Source organism: Gadus chalcogrammus, chromosome 11 (assembly GCF_026213295.1).
Source record: "Gadus chalcogrammus isolate NIFS_2021 chromosome 11, NIFS_Gcha_1.0, whole genome shotgun sequence".
Taxonomy (NCBI): Eukaryota; Metazoa; Chordata; class Actinopteri; order Gadiformes; family Gadidae; genus Gadus; species Gadus chalcogrammus.
Window position 1 is genome coordinate 19,367,818 of NC_079422.1, and position 20,035 is coordinate 19,387,852.

Below are 20,035 nucleotides of genomic sequence, written 5' to 3' on the forward strand. Positions count from 1 at the left end.
TGTGTGTGTGTGTGTGTGTGTGTGTGTGTGTGTGTGTGTGTGTGTGTGTGTGTGTGTGTGTGTGTGTGTGTGTGTGTGTTTGTTCCATGTGTCTGGTATGGCCCACTGTGACCACGGCAGAAGAAGGTGAAAGTTAGCTGCATTGTAATCCTCAGCGGAAGGCTTGAGCTTTCCCCCATGATTACCTCAAACGCGGATCGTACAATTAGATTCAGGTAATGGCGTTTCACCTTTTAAAACTTATTTCACGTTTTAGTGCGGTAAAACGCATGTTTAGATGTTGTAGCGTGTATTGTCTTTTACAGGGTCACCAACAAAGACTCCCAAACAAACATAACCGAAGCGAAAACAGAGGGGCCCAATCAACTCCCAGTGGTCATCAAGTCCCTACTGTTGTACAGTTTAGTGAGAGTGCAGCGCTTCAGCTAGCCAGCAAGCTACTCTTGTGTTCCCTAATGATGGGACGCATGGCCGCGGACGTTAATTTGTTTTGTTATTTTTAGTTCACACGCTTTGTGTCTTTAAATAATGTGTAGATAACGGGCTGTGTGCGCATGCCAGGCGGGCCCCCGGCCCACACACGGTGGTCTGATACACTATTCGTTGTCAGACACACACCCGCACAAACACACACACACACACACACACACACACACACACACTGAGGCTCATTACAAGCAAGCCTATTCATTGGTCGTGGTCTTGACGATGCCAAGCTCTTTTTGTTTGGGAGATGCATTCATGTCATGGATCATTATTCCCCTCCGCTCAAATTGGGGAACTCAAGCACTCCTCAATTCCCTCATCTCTTGGAAAGAAAATCAATTTTTGAGGACACTTTTGCAGGCCGTCCCCCCGCCGCCCGGTTTCTAACCCTCTGTCGTCCAAGTTGACTGAGTGCAACTTTAATACAAGTTATGAAACAAGTGGCGTGAGGAGCCTTCAATGAACACTGGCTGCTGCTCAGGCCTTATTATGTAATCATAATATAAACCTGTAGATTTGGTCGAACAAAGACTCCTCTCTTGAGCTCCTCTCTTGAGTTCCTCAATGAGTGCGATGGGCGCCTGCGGTGCATTTCTAGGTCAGTGTTTGTTGGTTCCTGGCCCCAATAGGTTAACAAGTCTCCTACTTGCAAGTGATTAGATCAGCCAATCATATCTATGTTGTAACGGACGAAACGCTGGGTCAGCGTTGGTTTTAGTCCCTTGTTTCTCCTCCTGCCGGGCAAGGAAAGGAAATCCTACTTCCTTTTGTACCTCCTCACTCACCTCCATTCCTGGTCTTTCTGTTTCAGATCAGCTGCTCTCTCTCTCTGCATCTCTCGTTGAAGGGGACCCTGGGTTGGGAAGAGAAACCCCACCAAATCTTTGCTAAGAGGAAAACATGGCCGTGGCCGGCTGTCCGGACTATTTCATGCATCATCCAAACTACCAGGTAAAAGAGAGCTGCTGTTTTCTGTTTTGTTCGTGTTTACTTTAAACCTGCACTATGGAAATGGTCCCATTAGCATCCCCTAGTGGCTATTGTTATACCTATATCATCTTGTGGAAGAAATCAACTCGATTAATATCGTTTGTAAGGATTGACTCGTGGATTTACAAACTTTGTTCTAGGTTAACTTTACAGTCCCGATATCTTTTTAAGAAAAGTTACGCAATGCAGCTTTAAGAAGGGGGAACCAAGCCTTTACGTTTTGTTTATTGTGTGTTTATTCGTGTTTATGTTGTTGCTGCTGGATATGAGGCTTAAGATTCCAAGAAGCTGTCTGTAGATAATGCCAATGCCAAGGTTAACTTCATTACCTAAGTGACTTCAGCTCCAGAAGGTGACACTTGAGTGTCTTATATCCTTTCAAATTTAACAAGAAACGACTTGGCTCAAAGGTTTCTTGAAGGTTTATTTTCAGTTTTGCACTTCCAAAAACGTAAAAGACAGTGTTCATAGACAGTGACTGAGCAAAACCAAGTTCTTATCCCCACAAAAAAAAAGATTTCAATCTAACGTTAGGTTCATGGTAACTTGGGTCCCAGAAGCTTGAATTTGCTCATGGTCGTCGTAATCTCTCTTTTACGTGACTATAATATCCTGTAACATTGAAGGAAAAGCTTACCATAGGACAATACCACAGTCTTTCAGGGTTAGGGTTCATCAATAGCTTAAGACTCTGTCAAATTCAGTGTGATTAGTGTGCAGCCATAAATTCATTTGTAACCCTCATTACTTAATCATGCTTACTGTTTCGTCCTACCAAACTTTTCCCCACGTAATGCTAACCGATTTGGAGGGGGGGGGGGGGATCCACACTCCCATGTGGAGCAAAGGTTCTATAAACCTCTGGATTAGGGACGCAGTGACCATTAGGATAATCATTTGGTTCATGGCCCCGTCCATCGCCTTTCACCTCTGAGCCGAGAGACTGCGATCGCTCTGTGTGCAAGGGGCGGGCCGGAGCAGGGAGAGGGGGGGGGGGGGGGGGGGGGGGGGGAGAGTCTCTGGGATCGTGATCAGATTAGAGAAACAGGCTTTCGCAAAGAGAGAGCACTAGCAGTAGGTCTCACTTATTGTCAGACACCTTTTCTCGCGGCATATGTGTCGCGTTTCTCTAACGCACATCACAAGCCAATGTGCGTGTGTGTGTGTGTGTGTCTGTGTGTGTGTGTGTGCAGAGATACGCCCAGAAGAGGAATATTGTAAGCTACAAAGTGACCTTTTCTTTGCTTTATTAATTATGTATGTTTTTAGGGGGGAAAAGCATATTTACGTATATTTAAACAGAGCATGTGAATATATGTAGCGTATGTATATACATTGCTGTTAATCTACTCGTAGAGAGTATATGTAACCTTAATTCAACCTGGGTTGTCTCTGAGGTGAGATTTATGCGCGCTCGCTCCAGTGAAACCCTGCTGTGTTTCCTAACATGCACTACGTACAATCTAGGGTGCTGACGCACACACTAGCAGGTCATATATGGAGGGGTAAGAGGACACCAAAACAACCAGGGTATGACCTACGTAAACACGAGGGGAGCGTGTCAACACCACACCGGACAATGCCAGGTGGGGTCTGAACCCAACACCTGCCAGAGGCTAGCCGTCGGGCTAGTAAACAAAGCAAAGACAGGCAGCCAAAAGTAAAAACATTTACATTTACATTTAGGGCATTAAGCACTTTTAGTACATGTGTCAGAAGAAAGAGAAACAATATATTGCTGTTGGTACTGTAAGGATGTTCATAGAACCTAGTGCCAAGCATTTACAATCGCTAGGTTAACCAATTCCCTGTATTCAACAAAGATAGCTAGGATAAGATGCTACACAATGCTAAGTACTATTATTAAGTGCAAGGATGTACAACATACAATTATTGCGTTCATTAAGTGCTAGGACGGACAACATACAATAAGTGCATACATTAAGTGCCAGGACGTACAACATACAATTATTGCGTACATTAAGTGCTAGGACGGAAATCATACATAAGTGAGTTAGAGTGGCATAAAATAGATTAATAGTTATAAAAGATTCTACACAAATTGTGTAGAATCGTCCTTTTTGAAAGTGTCAGCTGTAGATAGGGCTCCTTTCTGTTCTCCATTACAGTAACTCATCTCCTCAAGCTGATGTGTAGCCACAGAAAACAGCACTGGCTTAACTTATGCAACCCACAAACAAATCTTTTACCCTGTAAACATCCGCAACGTGATGGCATTCATGTGGGCTTGTCACTAACAGTGAGTCGTATTACATTACCTATATAATATTATAATGAATAATAAATGATTAACTGGAGCTCTTTGAATGTTTTTGCCAGATGCTATGTGACATGTAGCATTAGTTTTGGATTCAGAATGATCGTTCAAATCGACAATCTCTAACGATTTTGGTTTCTTTCTCTTTGGCGAAACATTTGCGGATAAGCAGTAATTATTACCTTAGATCCCAACAGAGAGCCAGTTCGTAACATTCATCTCTCTCTCTCTCTCTCTCTCTCTCTCTCTCTCTCTCTGTCTCTCTCTCTCTCTCTCTCTCACTCACTCACTCACTCACTCACTCACTCACTCACTCACTCACTCACTCACTCACTCATATGCACTCAGAAAATGTATCTGAGTGCATATGTTTACTGTAATGCACATGTGTAACTAATGCTCTCTCTCTCTCTCTCTCTCTCTCTCTCTCTCTCTCTCTCTCTCTCTCTCTCTCTCTCTCTCTCTCTCTCTCTCTCTCTCTCTCTCTCTCTCTCAATTCTGCCAATTCAAGGGTTGCCATCAATGGGCCACTGGCTCCTTCGCCATCACGTTACCTCATTCGACAACAGATAGAGACTTAACAGACATTTATTTGCATGAAATCATTTGAGATTGCCACTCTACCAGATGTAATGTGAATGGTATACTCAGTAGATTTGTTTAGTACATAACGTGATACATGCATCCATTATCTGTTTAAACATGATCCGACCCCTGGGAGTGGGCGTGGGCATATTCCACTATAAGTCTTGTCTGAGGTCAAACCCGTCCACATTTTCCTCTTTGTTGCATTCAACCATCTAACCCCTGGCCCACAGTTCTTAGCTATGTTCAACTTCAACAATGTGAAAGGTGTGTGTGTATGTGTTTGTTCCTGTGCGTGGCTACATTTCCTTTCAGTGTGAAAAAGAGTTGGTCGACACACAACAGAATAATTACCTATGAATAACATTAAAAGCAAGAACTGCTTCTTTTGTTTTTAGTTTCCAAAGTATTATTTCCTTCTTTCCTCTGTCTGGACTCAAACCTATAAGCTCCCCTAACCTTATCACCAAGCTTATAGCCGGGGAACCTCACTGGCTGAGAATTATGCTAAGCAGGTCGCTCCTATAGGTCGAAATCCTCAAAGTTAACATTCAGCTTATTCCCTATACGAGGATCAAAGGCTGTCTGGGGTCTGACTCTGAATGTATTCATTCTGTGCCACCAAAGGGACCAAGGTGCACTTTTAAAAGTCTCGCCTCTGGTCTTTTGTCGGGGCTCTGGCGATCGTGAGCGTGCACATGAGCATGTACATGAGCGTGCATGTGAAAGTTTATCAGGCAGTCAGACAGCCTCACAGTGCTGTGTTCAAGGCCCACTGTATCTGCGCCACCAAAGCCACCATTAAGTTGCTTAGTGGAGCTCAATCCTGTCCTCCCCATCCCACAGCACACACACACACACACACACACACACACACACACACACACACACACACACACACACACACACACACCACACACACACACACACACACACACACACACACACACACACACATACAATCATACACAAATGCAAACACACACACGCATACACACACACACACACACACACGCATACACACACGCGCATTCACACACGCACACATACACTGACACACAAATACATACACACACATTCACACACGCACACACACGCATGCATACGAAAACACATACGCACACACACGGACACACACACAAACACATGCACACACACACACACACACACACACACACACACACACACACACACACACACACACACACACACACACACACACACGCATGCAGAGACCCCCAGACACTGGCAGACCTCCGTGCATGTCCATGTGGCCCTGGTACTTGTTGGGCGTCCGTGGTTATTTGGGGTGGCTGAGAGGAAGGATCAGTCACAGTCTGGTAGCCTCACCTCCAGACAGCGTGCCCTGCTGTGATTGGTCCAATCCACTGGTCTAAAATAATGACGTGATGGGGGGGGGAAACAAAATATATATATATATAATTTCAATATATTTTTTATTTATTCTTCGAATATCATTTGACATATTTTATCTTGCATGCTTTTCCTAGTTTTGCCCGGATGGTCGGATGGTGAAGTTTGTGCTCCGACCGAAACCTTGGCACACACACTAAGACGCACAAGGATGGTCCGATAAAGACCACTAAGGACCAGACACTGTTGTATAGTAATTGGATGCGGTTGGCTTAGTTGATATGGAGTTGGAGCAGTTGGGGGGGGGAGGTGCAGCAGATGTATGGGGGTGGGGGGGTGGGGGGTTGGATACGGCAGTGAGCACGGCAGAGAGCCAAAGGAATACAATATCGAGTCATTGTATCTCCACCGCCCGAGCACCGAGAGAGACGGGCACCGGAGACGAACGACAGGGGAGGAGTTATCAGGTCTGTACTCTGGGTTCTTGTGTTCTCCGGCTCCAGCTCTGTGCAGCCGGAGCTGTCTGATGTGCTCCATACCAATTAGACCGGGGCAGCCCCGCTGGAGGCCGGGAGCAGACCTAGCAGGGGGGCTTTCTCAGGCTCCGGTTCCCCCGCTGCACCGGGAGTAGGCTCTCTGGGGTCCACCGCTTCCCCGGTTGGCGTGATTCAAGCGTTCCGCACTTTGGGAACACGGGCGGCGTTTTGCGTTGAATGTTGGGATTGATTGCTCTGTGATTGTGTTTCTATCGCCGGTGGTGGTTTACAGTAAAAACAAAGATGGAACAAAAAGTATATATTCAGTCTATATGGGAAAGTCGTGCACAGCAGTGGTTGGGTCTTGAGTGTCTCTTTCGTTTGCAGGCAGGGCAGAGTCTCCTAGCTCTTGAGCGCAAGAAAAGAGAAACAGCAGTTATTAACTTTTAATGCCCTGGAAACCATTTTATCGGTTGTATGTGCGTGGTGGTTGAAGTGCATCGGGGTAACAAATATTATCTCCTCTTGCATGCTCAAAAACAGTAGAGGCTCATTTAGATTGAGGAGATGAGCCTTATACTTGAAGAGGGTTACCACTGTGTATTACCATGTCCATATACTACCAGCTTCCTGTGATGCTCTCTAATGTGACCCTGGGGCATGTTTATTTTATTCATTTCCTGCCACATTGTGGTTGCCTTTTCTCTTTTGTGGACCACAAGAGAGGAATAACGTTTTACGATGAAAGATAAAATCCAAGTACAAATTTGACCTTTAAAGATGTATGGGATCAACCGCCCTTGTGTTTTCTCATTGTTTTATTTGCGTATTAACTTTTTGTTACTGGCTTGATAGATGAGGGAAGTGATTAAAAAGATTCTCAATCATGAATAAAAAAGAGCACAGTAGAGTCAGTGGAGGTTAAGAAATGTACATCAAAGGGAACACCATTCTGTCTGTTAGGAATCATATATTATCTGTTGTCAACCTGTTATCATTATTGCCTACTATAGTTCTTTTTTTCAGGTTTATTCATCTCTCTATATTAATGTGTGTGTCTGTTTGTGTGATTTATGTCAAAGATTTAACTCTTGAACATGAGGGAGAAGTACTGATTTTTCTCTCTATGCAGACTCCCATGCATTGCACCCTGATAGATATGCACGCTGCGCACACACACACACACACACACACACACACACACACACACACACACACACACACACACACACACACACACACCACACACACACACACGAACACACACACGCCCGCCATCTCCACTCACCTGTTGTTACAGCTGAGTTGGAAGTCAACGGCATGGCTTAAAGATTGAAGATATATGCCGTGCTCACTGCAGATTAATATCCAGACAGAATGTCACGGAGCTTAACCTGCTGGGGTGCATATTAAGAGACCGAGCAGTAACCTGTAGTAATGAGATTCGTAGATGTTACTCCTGAGATACTCCTGTTTGTAGATATTGTTAGGAAAATGTATCTGAGTGCATATGTTTACTGTAATAAACATGTGTAACTAATGCTCTCTCTCTCTCTCTCTCTCCTCCTCTCTCTCTCTCTCTCTCTCTCTCCTCTCCTCCTCTCTCTCTCTCTCTCTCTCTCTCTCTCTCTCTCTCTCCTCTCTCTCTCTCTCCTCTCTCTCTCTCTCTCTCTCTCTCTCAGAAGGACAAGTGGATCACTCTACAATCACAGACAAACTCCCAATCTAATTGGCCCAAGCTCGAGCAGTCGACCAAACAGGAATTCACCTCACCACCATCAAGGTTTGTCTTAAAACGCAGTTGCTGGACGAAACTTCGATAGATCTGTGTTTTAGGTGTGGGGGTCTATGCCTGTGCCATGAGCAAAGGTGTGTGTGTGTGTGTGTGTGTGTGTGTGTGTGTGTGTGTGTGTGTGTGTGTGTGTGTGTGTGTGTGTGTGTGTGTGTGTCTATGCCATTGCAATAAGCAAAGGTGTGTGTGTGTGTGTGTGTGTGTGTGTGTGTGTGTGTGTGTGTGTGTGTGTGTGTGTGTGGTGTGTGTGTGTGTGTGTGTGTGTGCAGCCGTGGTTGGTTCGGGGGGGGTGATTCGGTCGCGGGGTAAGGGTATAATATCGAACACTGGCCCTGGTTTGATGTAGCCCGTCTAGCTCCGTCTCACTTGCAGCATTTCACCAGCTCAAAGGGCCCTCCGCCCAGACGGGGGCCGGCCGGCTAAGCGGTTAAGCGCTCCGCGGTCTCATTGTGCCGCTCGGCGACTCCCTGCTCCCTGGAGCCCGGACCGACGGAGCGTGACAATCAAGCACAATATTGTCCCAGCATGGGAGGTCGGGGCGGGGGGCGAATGTCCGCCAGCGGTCAGGGGGAGAGGGCACTGCCTCCCCCCCCCCCCCCCTGCTCCCCCCCCCCCACCGCCCACGCCCCCGCCCCTCCGAAAGGGGGAGCAAATGGAGCAGAAATAATATTGAACTTGTTTTGGGGATACGCCCCCCCCAACCCCCCCTCCCGTGCTACGCTCTGTGTCTGAGCTCGGGGGATTTGGTACTTCAACAAGTTTTAAAGCGAAACGCACTTTGAGGATTGTTCGCGGTGCGCGTTAGGACCCCGCAGGGTTGTGTGTCACACACGGCGCTTGATGTTGAAGAGCACACCTACGTCAGCTCTCAGACAACCCAGGGTGAATAGGTCGTTAAAACGTCCTCAAACGTCTTTGATCCGGGGTCCCCAGTCAGGGTGACGTCCTCTTCCTGGGTTACTAGTGCCAGATCGGTCACGACTACATCTCTTGGCTTGGCGTTAGATTTATCGTAACGTGTGCGGGAACCTGAACGTTTAACGTCGCCGACGCCGTTAAAAGCCGTGCAGCGGTTCCAGCGTGTCAGATTCCGACGTTGATTTCCGTTCCCTGCCGCCGCCGTTGTGCACGGGGTTAGAGTCCTCGATGGGTGACATTATTAAACTGTTTTGGTCTCGCACAGCGGTTTAGCGCCCCACGCTGGGTCTGTTCTGAAGCAATCGGTTCAGTGCTGGGAGTAAAAAACCACAGAGCCTTGTTGTTGTGGTCTATTTTTAGAACGGCTAATGAACTTGGGCTGCTGGCTTCTCAGGGTGCTTTGAAAGACAACATCTGAATACCTGAGGAAAGGGAAAAGTGTAAGGGGAGGGGGGTTTAGTACCACCATAACCAACCCAAGGTCATGAACTTTAGACGAGAGAGAAAGCAAGGAAAAAATGAGCACGCACAACAAGAATGTGTTTGTGTAGGTATCTGTGTATTTATTTGTGTGTGTGTGTGTGTGCGTGTGTGCGTGTGCGTGTGCGTTTGTTTGTACTTGTACGTGTATATTTGGTGTGTGTGCGTTTTGTGTAGTATGTGTGTGAATAGTGTGTGTGGGTGCTGTTTGTGTAATTTTGTTTGTATGTTTGAGCATACATACATACAGCAAAAGAAACAGATTTTCGTATCCCCAGTGACAAGCACCAGGAGACTTGCACCAGAAAGGATGTAATCCCTTATCAATTTATTTTTATCATTCTTTTCCTACCTTCTCTTCTATCACTCTCTCTCTCCTCTCTCTGTCATTCTCATCTGTATCACTCTCTCAATGGTCATGTGTGGTCGTGCGTGTGTTCGGTGTGCGGTGTTGGTGAGTTGTGCGTGTTTGTGTGTGTGGTGTGTGTGTGTGGCTTGTGCCGCTCCCACAGGGACCTCTGAATTCACACATCGTGCAAGAAAGCGGGCGCTTGACGGCCGTGTCCGCCGCACGCTGACCAGCCGGTGAACTCCTGAAGCCGATATGATTTTTTTGCACACAGAGGCTCTGCCGTGCGTCCCATTGTGCCTCCGTGCACGTGTGTGTGTGTGTGTGTGTGTGTGTGTGTGTGTGTGTGTGTGTGTGTGTGTGTGTGTGTGGGGGGGGACAAGAACCTGGGGCCCCTATTAATTCATACATAGACATTCAGACATAATGAATTCACACAGACGACATTCCCGGGCAGACGGGCGACTGTATGGATCTGTCGCCCAGACAATGCTCCGGATTCTAATCCACCGTCTCCTCGCTGGGTCCTCAGAGAGGAACATTCAAAGCAGCTTTTGTCTTGATTCCCGCCAGCGCTTGGTCTATTTTTACGGTCGACAGAGGCCTTATTATTAGCGTCCCCGTCCCCGTCCCCCCACCAGACACGGCTGGGGAGCGAGGGCTATTTTTAGACCCAGCCGGACACGTTAGCATCACATTGAAAGGCCTGAGGCAATGCTACAGTTGTCTGCTGATGGAGGGGGGGGGGGAGATGGGGGAGTAGAGGCGGGGGGGGGGGGGATGGGAGAAGAAGAAACGACGAGAGCATCGGTATCTGATCCACAAACGGAGGGACGGGGAGTTCACGTCGTGGCGAGGCGTCTTACTCAGGGACACCCTCACGGCTCAACCAGGAAGAGCCGGGGATCGAAACTGGCAACCTTTCCGGTTCAAATCGCCCCCCCCCTACTGTAACCTTGAGCAAGAGCCGCCCTGTCTGACCCAAGGTCAGTTTTACCTATGGACCGAGCGACGATATGACACGGCCGTGTTTAACCCGTTGCAGAGTCTTGGGTCGACGGGGATCTCTGTGGCGCACGTACGCGCGGTACATTCCCGTCCTGCCTGCGTGCCCTGACAAGGGGCCCGCCGGGGCCTGTTTCCGGCTCCCCGGGCCAGGGTCTATAAGTATGCTCCACGATGCTTACCTGGCTCTACTAATACGGCGGGATTAGGAGCCGCCGGGCGGCCACGCCTCCAGGCCGACGTGCAGGCGTGGGAGCCAGGCATGGCAGCGGGAGGGAGGGGCCGGGGAGGTGGGGGTGGAGGTGGAGGGGGACGGACTGCAGTGACCCAGGGTCGTTGACCTCTGGTAGCCATAGCGTCTGGTGCAGGTAGAAGGAGTGGTGTGTTTGGGGGGATGGGAGGGGGGTTCCAATGGGGGGCTGAGTGTGTTTGATTTGTATAAAATCATCGGATTGTTGGGATGTTTTTCTTTTATTGATTTTTTGTTGTTGGAAATGTGAGGCTTGTTGCTAGTATCGGTAGTCAGGCTTTCAGCGAATGAATAGAAAACATGATAGGTAGGCATCATACATTTAGACAATTTATTTATTTTTATTTTGTGGTCAAATTTGAATAAAAAATTAAAACTAACCTACTGCTGAAAAATATTTGTGCAAAACATATGTATTATTGCTTTGAGTTTTTTCTACTTTGGTCTTTATTAAATGTTTATTGTCACTGATACTCTAGTCCCTTCTATATCTGGTGATCTTCAAGATGTGCGAGTGAGCCTATACTCCGTCTAGTGGCGACATTCTGTACTACAGCCCCAAGGTCTGACTCAGATACAGGGCGTGCGCGTGCTCGGTGCTATGCTCATATTCACGACGTAGCGTTTCCCCCCCTCCCCGAGTAAGAAATATTTTTTTATGTGATTCCAAAATAACCCACCGACGTGGGCAACTTGGAAACCGAGATGTCATCTTCTCTCTCGGTTTACTGGGCCATAAACGTTCCCCCCTGAAGGCCACTTTACACCCATCTCAGGTCAAACCTTATATCTTAATCGTAGTCAGGAAAAAATGGCGTTTCAAGCGTATAAATCTGTCAAGGTGTATATCAGCCCCCTCCTCCACCTCCCCCACCCAGAGTAAAACCCCCCGACGAAATGGAAGACCGGAATGTTCTACTCCAAGAGAAAGGAACAGTGAATGCTGTGCAACACCTTATCCCGCCTCGAACTCTGCTGGTCGTTGAACAAGTGTTTGAGGCAGGCAGGTCCGCACTTGCCACCCTAATCCCTGGGGATCTCCAGACACGAATGCCCTGTCAGAGGGATTTGCTGATTCAGCACTCTGGCAGAAGAGGGTTAGCTGTCGTGTGTGTGCATGCTTGTGGTAAACGTGGTTTGTGCGCTGTGCGTGTGTGTGTCTGTATGTGTGTCTGTCTGTGTGAACTGTTGGTTGCCTGTGACCTCGCTGGTTTATAACTGTCCTGGTGGGGTTGAGGTTGGGGTCAAGGGCTTCAAAGGTTTTAAGGTTCGGTCCGTAACCCTCCCAGGAATGTATGCTTTTCGAGAATTGTTGCTCATTACATTCCCATAACGATATCTTCTTTGTGTGTGAATGTATGTGTATTTGTGTTGTGTGTGTGTGCATGCCTGTGTGTGCATGTGTGTGTGTCTGCAAGTGCATATGTTTTTGTGTGTCTGTGTGTGCATGCATATGTGCGTGTCTGCATGTGACTATGTGTTTGTGTGCGTGGATTTGAGTTCCTGCATGTATATGTGCGTCTGTGTGTGTGTCTGAAAGTGCGTATGTGATTGTGTGTTTGTGTATATGTGTCTGCAAGTGTATATGTATCTTTGTGTGTCTGTATGCATGTCTGCATGTGCATATGCGTTTGTGTGTCTGTATTTGTGTGTGTGCGTTTGACTGCCTGCATGTATACTTGTGTGTGTGTGTGTGTGTGTCTGCGAATGTGGAGGGGGTGTCGGTTCCGTGTTTTATATCCACCCTTGTTTGCTGGTTGCCACAACAATAGCCCATGGCGCCGTACATTAATGTGTAATGATATGTTTGAGCCTTGGCTCCATGGCTCTCCCGGGGCCCCAAGGGCTTCAGGGGCCCCTGGCCTGGGCCATGATTGCTCCTGAGCAGGTTTTCGTCTTTTTTTATTTCATCACATTTATATTTACCTTGTCTCTGTCTCAAAGTTACCGTCTCTCTCTGTCTGTCTGTCTGTCTGTCTGTCTGTCTGTCTGTCCCCCGGAGGTGTGACTTTCTCTCTCTCTTTATTTCTCATGCTCCTTCAAAGTCCTTAACCCCTTCTTCTCCGGTCCCTGACTGTCACGCTACCTCTCGCTCTTGTGCACTTTATCTCTCTGTCTCTCTCTCTCTCTCTGTATCTCTCTCTCTCTCTCTCTCTCTCTCTCTCTCTCTCTCTCTCTCTCTCTCTCTCTCCCTCTCTCCCTCTCTCTCTGTGTGTCTCTTTCTCACTGGTTTCTCTTCTCCCCCCCTCCCAGAGGATGACGTGGACCTGGAGGCGCTGGTGAATGGCATGAACTCCTCCCTGGAGAGCCTCTACTCCTCGTCCAGCGGCCAGCAGCAGCACAACGACCTGGTTCCGCTCCTCCACACCTCTTCCTCCTCCTCCTCCTCCTCCTCTTCCCACCACTACCAGCATCACCATGGCCCCCTGCCCCACCCCCTCCTCCACCACGACTACCACCCCACGGCGGCGGCCCCCCTGGCCAGGCACGGCCCCCCCCACCTCTCGCCGGAGCCTTCGCCTCCTCTTCCCTCGGCCTCGATTCGTCGCAGGGCAGCCTGAGGCGGTCGCAGCCCATGCACATCCTCGCCGTCAGGTGAGATGCCGCAACGCCCATCCTCCTCCTCCCTCTCCTCCTCCTCCTCCTCCTCCTCCTCCTCCTCCTCCTCCTCCTCCTCCTCCTCCTCCTCCTCCTCCTCCTCATCATCATCATCAATACATTAAATGGACTGCATCTGTAGAGCGCTTTTCTAGATTTATTTTTGCATTCTCATGCTTTATTATACAGTGAAATAGAAAGGAGGTATGGGATATAGAGAGGAAGGAAAAGCAGCAAAGGACCACGGGCAGGATCAAACTCAGGTCAGGACTGAGCCTATAGTGCGGGCCCTACGCACTTAGCCCCTATAGTGCGCTTTTTCTAACCTGTGGCCACTCAAAAGCGCTTTACAATAACGCGCCAACATTCCACCCCGTTCAGCACACATTTCCACACCCGACTACGGGGTCGGCCATTCAAGGCGAAAGCCAGCTCGTCTAGAGCAGTTAGGGTAGGGGTTGTCTTACTCAGAGACACCTCCACAACTCCAGCTAGGAGGAGCCGGGGATCAAACTAGCAACTTTGCGGTTACCAGCCCACCCAGCTCCACCTCCTGAGCCACACGCCGCCATCGTCATCAAAGTCATCGTCATCATCTTCGTCATCCACATACACCCCTGCTGACGCATCGATAGTCACCCTCTGCCCTGTTGTGTCGATGGAAACGCAAACAATCAAAGCGCTCAAAACAGGTCTTACTGCTCCTCGATTCAGTGGCATTTGCGTCACTAAACCTAAGAGTCGACCCGCACTTAACGTTGCAGAAACCTAAAACTAGTGGCACCCACTCCCCATCCCGGTGGGCGTGGGTTGAGTCTAGGTGGTGAAATGGTGTCTTGTTTCTTCCCCCGCACGCAGATCAATCGTGCCAAACAACAAACGCACTCCTTCATTCGTACTCCCTGACGAAATCCCGGCTTAACTTTATACCATTACTTGAACTCACTCGTGACATGTAAACTTGCTCACCGCCTGTTCAACCCCGTGTGAGGGACGTTAAACATTCCTGGTTGTCGCATGGATTTAAATAGCTGGGTCTGCAGCCTGAATCCATAAACCCGGAACGAGAGAAGAAAGCGTCATTTATTGTGCCCTGAACGGCAGTATAACGTGACCTATTTGAAATAAGCTATTTCTAACCTTTCTAAAAACACGCCTGCTATCCTAATGGTGTCAATTAAAGTCGATTCATCTTTTAAAACAGCCAGCGAATGATCTCGCGGCCGGTGGAAACACATGACCTAACTGTGGGCAGAATCCCACACCAGCCCTGAACTTTGAAACACAGCTAGGGTCGAGTTCTGAGGTTGGATAGGGTAAACTCCAAAGGGACACACACACACACACACATACATAGCATGCCAGGTACACACACGCGCACACACATACATAGCATGCCAGGTACACACACACACTCACACGCGCGTGCACGCGTACGCACACACACACACACACACACATACACAAGCATGCCAGGTACACACACACACAGTCACAGTCTCTCTTTCTCTCTCTCTCTCTCTCTCACTCACTCACTCACTCACTCACTCACTCACTCACTCACTCACTCACTCACTCACTCACTCACTCACTCCCTCACTCACTCACTCACTCACATCACTCACAGTCACTCACTCACTCACTCACTCACCTCACTCATCACTCACCTCACTCACTCACTCACGCTTACACTCACAAGTACACACTCATTCCCTCTTTCGTATTCTCTCTCTCTCTCACACACACCACACAAACACACACACGCACACATACACACATTTTCTACTTTTCTTCAACCATGCTGCACATATTCCCTTGTTGGTGGGTGTGAGTGTCTGAGTACTTTCATTCCTTTTGAAATTATTATTAGTTAAATGGGTTGCCGCTGGATAATTCGGGGAACGGTTTGGAGCCGGCCATTATCTGTAGCCCCTGGATGACCCTCTCCTTGTCACTGTCTCTTTATCTCAGGCCGCCTTACCAGCTGGAGACAAAGAGGCAGCAGCACTGGCTGCAAAATGCTCTGCGCACACACACACACACACACACTCACTCACACAAACACACTCATGAATGTATATATATACAGACACACATACACAAACATGCAGACCCACACAAAGCGCGTTCACACACCCACACGTACTTATATATACACCCTCACACTAGCACCCACACACTGGTTGCACAATGCTCTGTGCGCACACACGCTGGCACACAAACACACACACACACAAACACAGAGTGAGTACACACATACACACACATACACAAAGGCTGTTCAAATGCAAAAAAGGGGCACACACATTAGCATTACATCATGCTATGGAGTCGGGAACCCCTGTGTGTTCATACATTTCATGCACTATATTTGTGTGCATATGGCTTTAAACCAAACTGATGAATAAGACACACACACACTCACTCACACACACACACACACACACATAGGGAGAGGAGAGAGAAGCGAGCTCTGAACTTGTTATTATTCAGGGCTGACCCCTGCATCACCCCGTCTCTGCCTGGATGGGGGAACATCAACGGCCTCTTCCCTTTGAACTTACTGGATTCTTCAATACAGACAGCACTTGTGCAGAGGAGCGAGAGCAGAAGATCTGCGGGAAGAGACCGCAGAGGGATGCGAGGGATGGGAGGGAGAGAGAAGAGAGACAAGAGGAAGACAGGAGAGAGGGAGAGAGAAATCGCTAGTGCCACGTCTTCAAGGCGCTCGCATCGCTTTTCACGTGACTCCCTGCCAACCTTTTTCCTCTCTCTTCGGTTTTAATATCATATCCAAAATCGGATGACCAACTGCCCCGTTCACAGCGCCCTCCCCCTTCCTGAAGAGCCTCCACACACGCGCCTCATCTGAAATCCGCCGAAACGTGTGAAATAAAATGAATAGAAGGAACCAAAAGGAAGACCCGATGTAATATGGATGAGCGGGAGGGGCCCGCGGATCCCGCCGGCGAGGAGATTGTGGTTCATTAGAAGGAGATCAGAGGCAGCTCGCCGACGCTTCCTCCTCCACCTCCATCCCTACTCGTGTCTCCACGCGAGGCTTCCTGTCCTCCACTTCCCCCCCCCCCTGCACACACACACACACTCCCCCGTAGCTCCAGGGGCTTTGAGGCGCTGATTACGCCGGGCGGTCGACACTGTGTTGGGTCGATGGGGTTGTGCGTTGTATGTTTGAAGTTGAACTCAAAGTTTGAACGCAACTGAAGGGTGAACGTCAGGTTGGGAGATGCATCGATGTCACGTTGAGAAGTAGTGGACAGCACTGAGGGTGGTTGTGAGTGTGTGTGTGAGTGCACTGTGAACGCATGTGTGTGTGTGTGTGTGTGTGTGTGTGTGTGTTCAAATGTATTCTATACGTGGGTGTGCGTAACTGCGTATGCATGCGTGTTGCGTGTGCCTGTGTGTGTCTTCAAATGTATTCTGTGTGTGTGTTTCAAATGTGTCCTGTGTGCGTGCGTGCGTGTGTAATTCCTGCAACTTTTGTCATCCCGTGTCTTTCTGCGTGTGTACTGTATAGACCCGTGTGTCAGATATCCACCCCCCCCCCCCCCCCCACTAAACACCTGTCTCCGTCCCCTCCTCCTGGTGACTCTGATCTCCTTGTGTGTCCCGCTCTCCCCAGGAGGCTCCAGGAGGAGCAGCTGAGGACCTCCTCGCTGCCCGCCATCCCCAACCCCTTCCCGGAGCTCTGCAGCCCGGCCGGCTCCCCGGTGCTCAGCCCTGGGTCCCTGCCCCCCCGGGGATCCCCCCAGCGGCACCTCTGTGAGTCAGGAGACCCCCCCCCCCCCCCGTCACAGATGGAATGCATGATGGGAGGGAGATGTGGGGGCTTGTTTGAGGAGTATGGAATGGAAACGCAACCCTGGGGAGATGAGCATGGGGAGGGGCGGGTCAAAATGTTGAGTTGTGGGCAACTTTTTTTATTGGTTGTACACACACACGCACGCACATCCACGCTTGCACACACACACGTGCGCACACACACACATACATACACCCCTACATTCACACACACTCACACGCATGCATGTACACACACACACATACACACACACACACACACACAGCAGAACCCGTCATGTATCTTCACATATAGGGGCCGTGTCTTACTACACACGGTCGCTGCCAGAAGGCATGCGTGGTAAAGCACAGAAAACCTGTTTGTTGACTGAATTCCTGGTAAGCGTTTCGTTCTCGGGGTATTTTCCTCTCTCTGGGAGAGATTTGGCTGAGGTTTTGAGGAAGCACATTTTCCAGAGTGTGGGAGTTTGTGTAAGACATTCCCTTTTGATTCAAAGCGAATCGGGGAAATGAACAAGAAATGTTAATGATGTCAAGATCGTGCGGGGAGAGTGATGAAAATCAGGTTCCCCGTTCGCATTGTACTGATGGAGCCACAGCTTTAGTTGTCAAAATTTGTACACACTTTGTAATTTGTGTAATTCCGGCCATGTGTCCTGTAGTGGCTGGACTAATTGACATGTATCTGGCATTATGTACACCCTCCCCCCTCCTCCCCTCCTACCCCCAGCATCTATTTTTAGATGCTTGGTTGCAAAACCGGTCAGTGGTCTGTTGGACATTAGCTTCAGGAATTCTTCAGTTGTTTTTCCATCTGCTGCACATTAGTTACTCATCCGAGGCGCTCAGACTGAACGTAGGCGTGCATGTGACGCGACACTTTGTCGGCTCTCGGACGGTGATTGGAAAGAAACGGCAAGTGTCTCTGTTTGTGTGTGTGTGTGTGTGTGTGTGTGTGAGTGTGGGCATTCGTGTGCGTGTGTCTGCCCATGACCAGTTTGTCGTTTCCCTGCTATTAGACATGTACGGCAAGGTCTGTTTGTTTGTGTGTGTGTGTGTGTGTGAGTGTGTGTGTGTGTGTGTGTGTGTGTGTGTGGGTATGTGTGTGTGTGCGTGTGTGTGTGGATGTGCCTGTCTGTGTGTGTGTGTGTCCGCAACAGTTTACCGGCTCTCTGGGCTTGGCGGGTACGGGAAGGATGTGTGTCTTTGTGTGTGTGGTTGCGTGTGTGTGTGTGCGCGCGCGTGTGTATTAGTGTGCGTTTGCTCGTGTGTGCGTACATACACGGAAGCTCGTCCCCCCGGTATTCATCGGTGCATAAACATGGCCGCTGTGTTGATTCCTGGAAGGGAGCGTTCCTGCAACAGCACATCAAAAACACTTAATGGCCCTCATATGCGGGCCAGCGCGGGTTACAGTAATACCCCCCGTTTACAGGAACACAAGGGCAGACTTCATCCCATAAATTCAGCCCCCGCTCCCTGGCTGTGATCCACCACGGGGTGACAGTTATAGCTCTGACACTGTGTGATCATAGACTGCCAACTTTGGGTTCGGTCCGCGCCGCTGCCACACGCAGTCGCAGTCGCAGTCCCCCCGCGACGCAGAGACTAAACTAGTATGGTTCGGACGCGGGGGGCCGTCAATTACCCGATAAATCTGCCGGGGTACCGGGCGATCGGGTTACTGTTTACCTTCGGCCATCAAAGGGGACGCTCTGGCGGTGGCGGCTGTAATTTACCAGGGGCTTCCAGTTACTGTTACGTAAATGGAGCCAGTTAAAGGGTGATCTGGAGGATCACGGGCGTGCGTTTGAGCGTTTGTAGTTTCGTTCAGGGAAGGCATTGCATGCTGGCAAGCGGAAGAGTCCCCCGTGCTGAAGCTGTGTCGTGGTTTGAACACTTACCTCGGTTCTCGGCCTTCAAAGCTGAACGCCCGAAAGCGTTTGGTTTACATGTTGGGCGCTCTGGTAGAAGTTGTGCAGAAGTTGAGGAAACCGGATTTAGTTTTTAATAAAGTAAAGAAATATATATGATATGGAGAACATTTAGATTTAGATTTAGGGGCATTTAGCAAGACAATTTATTCCAAAGCGCTTACAATAAGTACATTTTAAATCGCTGCTCCAGTACAGTATTAAGTACAATATATTGCTGTCATCAGTACAGTAAGGATTTTCATAGGACACCAAGTGCCCAGCACTAAGAATCGCTAGATTAACCCATTCTCAGTATTCATAAAAAGCAAAAAAGACTTACTCCAATAATACGAAAACGCAGGGATCTAGCATAGTGTTAATACTGGCTGTGACCTAGGCTTACCTGAAACAATGCCACGGTCTTCTCAAGGGGCTGAACAGGAAACAAAACCCAAGTATCTTATTTCCATGATCACAACCCAAGAAAATGTCACAATAAAAGTATCCGATCACCGGCCTTTGACCACGTTTTCTCTGGTTTCACTGAATCTTAGCTTTAACATGAAGGGTAATGGCACCTCGTCGCAATAAAAGCTTTAAAAGGCACACATTAATAATGAATAGTAGTGTTGATAGTAATGGAGATGGAATGAGGCATCATGTCTCGGCCCTCTGCCTTCCTCCCTGTTGGAAACTTTAAAGGCAGTGACCGTAAG

At 48.8% G+C, this 20,035-nt stretch overlaps 1 protein-coding gene across 1 annotated transcript in view; it reads left to right on the forward strand.

Annotated features, from left to right (window-relative positions):
* Positions 1–20,035, forward strand: part of LOC130392234 (growth factor receptor-bound protein 10-like) — a 70,157-nt gene that overhangs the window by 12,605 nt on the left and 37,517 nt on the right. The window contains 7 exon segments of the mRNA XM_056602702.1: positions 1,298–1,437; positions 6,093–6,106; positions 7,872–7,972; positions 13,237–13,499; positions 13,502–13,578; positions 17,225–17,333; positions 17,335–17,364. Coding sequence (XP_056458677.1) covers positions 1,387–1,437; positions 6,093–6,106; positions 7,872–7,972; positions 13,237–13,499; positions 13,502–13,578; positions 17,225–17,333; positions 17,335–17,364 — 645 coding nt within the window. The 5' untranslated portion in view covers positions 1,298–1,386.